The sequence below is a fragment of the Tribolium madens genome, unplaced genomic scaffold, assembly GCF_015345945.1.
Source record: "Tribolium madens isolate multiple individuals breed KSU strain unplaced genomic scaffold, Tmad_KSU_1.1 Scaffold_7;HRSCAF=85;Tcas5.2_LG10, whole genome shotgun sequence".
NCBI classification, from domain to species: Eukaryota; Metazoa; Arthropoda; class Insecta; order Coleoptera; family Tenebrionidae; genus Tribolium; species Tribolium madens.
Genome location: NW_025401050.1, coordinates 10,471,775 through 10,477,300, shown reverse-complemented (window position 1 = coordinate 10,477,300; position 5,526 = coordinate 10,471,775). Strand labels below are relative to the sequence as shown.

At 40.0% G+C, this 5,526-nt stretch overlaps 1 protein-coding gene across 2 annotated transcripts in view; it reads right to left on the bottom strand.

Moving 5' to 3' along the window:
- Positions 1-520: 520 nt before the first annotated feature.
- Positions 521-5,526, bottom strand: part of LOC123009982 (probable serine/threonine-protein kinase nek3) — a 25,978-nt gene continuing 20,972 nt past the window's right edge. For both annotated transcript variants that reach the window (XM_044406582.1, XM_044406583.1), the window contains exons 3-5: positions 4,797-4,840; positions 4,575-4,745; positions 521-4,528 (exon numbers count right to left, since the gene is read on the bottom strand). In XM_044406582.1, the coding sequence (XP_044262517.1) occupies positions 653-4,528; positions 4,575-4,745; positions 4,797-4,840 (4,091 nt within the window). In that variant the 3' untranslated portion in view covers positions 521-652. The remainder of the gene's footprint in view (positions 4,529-4,574; positions 4,746-4,796; positions 4,841-5,526) is intronic.

Here is a 5,526-nt window from a genome sequence, read left to right as displayed (position 1 = left end):
GATATCAGTTTCTAGTTCATGCTACTTAAAAAAGACTTTTGGTACTTCTATTTTGGTGGTATCCTTATATCAATAAAAAAGAGAGGTCTAAAAAGAGGGCGAGCGGCAAAGCCGCGAGCCCCTATAATTTTTACTTTCATATTTTCAAATCTGACAGGATTTGATATCAGTTTCTAGTTAGTTCCACTAAAAATAGATTTTTGGTACCATCTATTTTGGTGGTACCCTTATACCAATGAAATAGTAGTACCAATATCCTAAAATAGGTACCACCTTGCTACCCTATCCTCTACTATTACTTTTTATTACTATTTATTTTCCAAAATGATATTTTATTATCACACAAAATAGTATGTTTTGGTGGTACCACGAGATGGTAGTACCAAAAACTACTTATATTTACTATTAACTCAATTACTTTAAATTTTGAATGCGCGGACTGTGTTTTATTAATGCTACTAAAAAAAGACTTTTGGTACCATCCATTTTGGTGGTACCCTTAAATCAATGAAAAAGAGCGTGCTATAAAATAACAATTTATTTACAAAATTTACATTACGATTATGATTGATAGGAATTAACAAAATGATAAAAAATCTTAAATACTTAACTAATATCACTCGGAACCATTCACTCAATTTCCTAATCGATCTCATTTTCCAAACCTCGAAGCTATAGTATACAAAGAATTCAACAATTGCAAGGCCCTTGCATCCTGACTGTCATTATCCAGACTCGGATCGACAATCTTGAACCCGGAACCATGGGTACTACTCGCCGTTTGAAGCAATTCGGTACTGTTGGTGAGTAAAGTGTGGAGTGGTACCGCTTGGGTACCATTCCCGCATTCGCTTATCAGGAGAAGAATAAGTCTTCGAGTGAGCGGATTCGCCTCGATTTCCCTCATTTTGGCCAAGAATTCGTCTTCGGTGGTGTTGAGCTTCCGGAGGATCCTCTGTAATCGGCTATCTTCGTCTTTCTTCGTCGTGTTCATAAAATCGATCAAAATTCCGTGAACTTGAGTCGAGTTTAGTTCAAGTTGAGGCAAGGCTCGCAATTCGTAGCGAATTTCATGGTGGCTTTCCACTTCTTCAGTTGTGGTACCAGTTGGTTCGGTGGTACCAAAATTGTGGTTGATTGACGCCGGGTCGAAGGAAAACGCCGTTTTCCACAATTTGGTAGCGTCAGGAGACGTAGTCCAGTGGTCCTCCGGGAGTGGTACCGAGGTACCAGTGGTACTTTCCACTTGGTTCTGGAGTTTGTTGAATTGTGACACGAATGATTGGCTATCGGCCCCTTGCAAGTTCTCTTCAGTCCCCCCAAGGGAGTTTTTCACGTCGAGATTGTGAGGGGTGGTGTTGTAGGCAACTAGGTACCCCCATGTGGGTCGTACCGCTGGTACTTTGGGTGGGAAAAAGGGTGAAAAGCTCGATTTGGTGTCAGCATCTGAGAAGTTCAATAATTCGTCATCGGGTTCCTCGTTGTCAAGAGCCGGTGGTTCCGTGGGTCGTACCTCCTCTAGTACCTTTTTGAAGGTGGCAGGGTCGTCAAGGTACGACGATAGGGCTTGGGTGAAGACTTTGGCCAATTGACGGACTTTTGGGGTCGCCGGGCTTTTCGAATGTTGCCCTTCCAAATCGTTATCTTCGTCACTTTTGGTTCTTGGTACCACGGTGGTACTCTCCTCGTGGAAAAGTTCATTGTAACGATTCATGGTCATTTGGGTCAACAATTCGGTCAATTTCTTCTTCTCTAACTCGACTTTGGTCAAGTTTTCTTCATCCCCTTCTTCTTCATCTTCTTTCTCGGTACCAATTCCATCCAAAGCATTTGCAAAATACTGGGCAAGTGTGTGGAGGGTTTGAGGGCCGGCTGAAGGGGGGATCACAAGGCCAGGTCTTGGACTATCAGTGAAGTTGTTATTTGCCATTTCGGCCAAAGCTGTTATCATACTATCAACACTTTCAAAAGTTGAGGGTGGTACCTGGGTGGTGGTAAAAGGCGTTGGGAGGGTTGGTTCGGGGGTGGATGGGCCTGAAAATGGACTCGCTGATGAGATTTTGTACGTGGGGTAGGTCGGTTTGGGGGTAGTGACTTGATTTTGGGTGGTACCAAAAATGGGTTGGCCGAAATCTGGTTCAGGGGGGAGTTGGAAGGGCCGAGGGCGGACTATTTCACTTGGAATTGCATTTTTGGTAACGAAGAAACCGGGAAGTGTGGGTTTCAGGGTGGTACCAATGGTGGTTCCGAATGACAAAGGTAAAGCGGTGCTGCTTGGTACTTTGTTCGTGGTATGAACCTTTCCGAAAAAACGGACTTGCGAGTTGCCTCGATTGTAACTATCGGAGGTACTTAAAATTTCAGCTGATGTTTTAGGAGTGGTACCAAAAACTGATTTTGATAATAAAATTTTGGTTCTTGTAGCTGGAGTCGTTGCTCCACTTTTAACAAACTTCCCGTAGACAGTAGCATGGTCAGGAACCCTGTTGGTACTACTCTTGATTGTTGGACTCGGAGTACCCGTATTGAAGGAACCTTGTGATGGTACCGTTAGATTTAAAGGAGGTAAAGGTGTGAAAGTTGACAGTGTTGAAAAAACCGGTTTTAACGATTTATCGGTACGACCAATATTAAAAATTTCGGTTGGTACCACTGTCGAAGTACCCAAAGTAGTACCAACAAAACTTGTTTCTGATCTGGGCGTTGTAAAGTAAGTCACGGCTTTGGTGGTACCAAACCCTCTCAAGGTGGTACCAACCTGGCTTCCTATGAACGGCCGTCCATTATTTATGGGTTGTGTGGTCAAATATTGCGGAGTGACTGAAGAAAGGGAAGTATAAGCCTTGGTTGAGTGAAATTTGGGTTCCTTGATTTCACTATAGGTACTTCTATGGTTCGGGTGCGGATTACTCGTAGGTTTGACAGTTTGATCAATTCGATTAAACGAATTTTTATAAAAAGACGACGTTTCTTGCGTTATTTGAGACTCATCAGAGTCGCTTGGTTCCAATCGCCGATTTACTATATCGTTTCGGGTCAATGGTACCGTACTTGTTTGTTTAATGGTACTACCTTTCCCGTCAATGTTGAAAAGTTTGGTTTGCCGAGGTTCCTGACTGGTGGTACTTAATCGGTGATTTTGCAAGTTGGGACTTGTGAATGGTACCGCGACGTTAGGTTGGAGAGTGGTACCAATAGTAGTACTCAACCTGTGATTTTGTATATTGGGTTGAGAAGTGGTACTTTGTTGATTATTTGCTTGACTGTATCTTGGTTCTGGCGTCGTGGTGGTGGTACTGAACCCAAAAGTGGTACCACGGTTATTTTCCTCTACTTTTTGATTGCTCTTTTCATTTAAATTAAAATTTCGGTCTTTGAATGTTGACTGTTGAGAAAAACTCAAATTGGAACCAAATGATTTTTTCTCGGTACTTTCGGTACTGTCAGTATCTGAATCTTGGAAACCATTATTAAAAAATGGGCTCAACTCCTCTTGTCGATTTTTATTATCATTTTTCTGTGATGATTGCCGATTGTTAAATTGATTTGGTACCACTTTTTTATCAACTGCATTGGTACCAAAATTATTTTTTTTAGTTTCGTTATCCTTATTCTGATTTTGATTTTGTTGAGAGTTGATTGAATTCAATACCACATTCTTAATTTCGTTAGTGGTACCAAAACCATTATTTTGGTTGTGGTTCCGGAAATTATTATTAAAATGGTTATTATTCTCGTCACGTGTACCAAAATTCTGGTTGTGTTTAACGTTTTGGTTATTGTTAAGTACTACTTTGTCATTATTTGTGGTACCAAAATTATTACTTTTTTGTTGAAAATTGGCATTTTGGTTTGATTCGAAATTGCTATTTGGCACAACGGAAGTACCAAAAATATTAGAACTTTTTCTATTTGCTTCAAACTTTTGATTTCTATTTTGACTTTGCTGATTGTTTGGTACCACCTTTCTGTCTTTATTTTGTGGCGAGGTGGTACCAAACTGATTGTAATTTCTGCCATCTCGTCCAGATTGTCTATTGTGTTGTGGTACTGCAGTAGTACCACTTTGGTACTGACTGTTAGATCTTCCATTTGCTCTGCTCTTCTGATCTCCAATGGTGGTACCAAAATTTCTTTCTTCATTTACAGTCGGTTGCGTCTGGAACTGAACCGGTTTTCTTCCTTTCTTATTCTTCTGATCTCTCACAAAATCCGCACTTTGGGCTCTTGCTAAGTCATTAGTTTCCTGAAAAGTGGTACCAACTTCAAACTTTCTTCCATTTTGACTTGCTGAAACGGAAGAATGTTCCTCAGTTCGCATAATAGCACCATGATTTGGTACTCTTCTCGAAGCCTTTCTTCTCGCATTATCTTCTCTTAATTGTTCAGCACTTTCTTCATAGAAGTTGGGCGAGTCGGTACAATTGACCTTGAACCACCACTCACAAATGAGCTCCGATTGTTGGAAAATGGTACCATTGGGACACAGGAAGGAAATCTTCTTCCCTTCTTCACAAATATGGAAAACCTGGAAAAATTGATGAAATTGAAGAAATTTTGACTTGGGGTGGTACCTGACAATCCGTTTCTAAGTCGGCGTAATAACCGGAGTCCACGTCCCGACAACTAAAAGTGGTACGAGGGATGTGGGATAGTACCGGAAAGTCGACTCCGGGTTTTCCGGTGACTCCTTGATAGAAAACTAAGTCTTCTTCATTAAATTTCTCATTGGGTTCCAAACAATTCTAAAAAAAAATTAATTAAAAAGTTGAATCGTGAGGTACCAATTGACGTACCATCGGTCGTGTACAGTACCCAGCATACAACAGTATTGCCAATCCTGAAACAAAAAAGTACAGTTTTGAAACAGTAGAAAGTGTGTTTGGGAACCCAATTGGGTCATTTCGGGTACCATAAGGTACTGCCATTGAAAACCTTGTACGGATTAGCATAATCCTCATTAGACTCGTTATGTAAGTACCATTGTTCATCTCGGTAATTACTTTAATACTTCAGTTAACACTTCAATCAGAACAAGACTGGAAGTTGCTAAATCCGGTTATGGTACCACTTGGTAGTACCAGCAATAAAAACAAGTGATGCGCGGCCTCGTAATACATGCATTTTCAGATCAAGATCACATTTCTCCGTATCGAGAAAGTGGGTACCAAATAGGGTACCCGCAGATGGGTTCGGGATTAAGGTTAAACACCAAAGATAAAATAATACTGTGAGAACGTGAGAGGTTAATAATTCGCTGACACAAAATGTGCAATGATGAAATTACTTTTACGACGGTACCACCGCTGCATAATCTTAGAAATTCAAATTCTTGAATCAATTAGAAATTTTAGAATTTTGAAATCTAACAATCTTGGGAATTTAGAATCTCAAAATCTCAAGATTTTGCATTCCTCGAATATTTTTTTAAATAAACATTATTTTAGTAACAATTTTAGAATCTTAGCATTGAATTACTTATTAATATTTTAGAATCTTGAAAATACGATATTTTACAAACTAAAA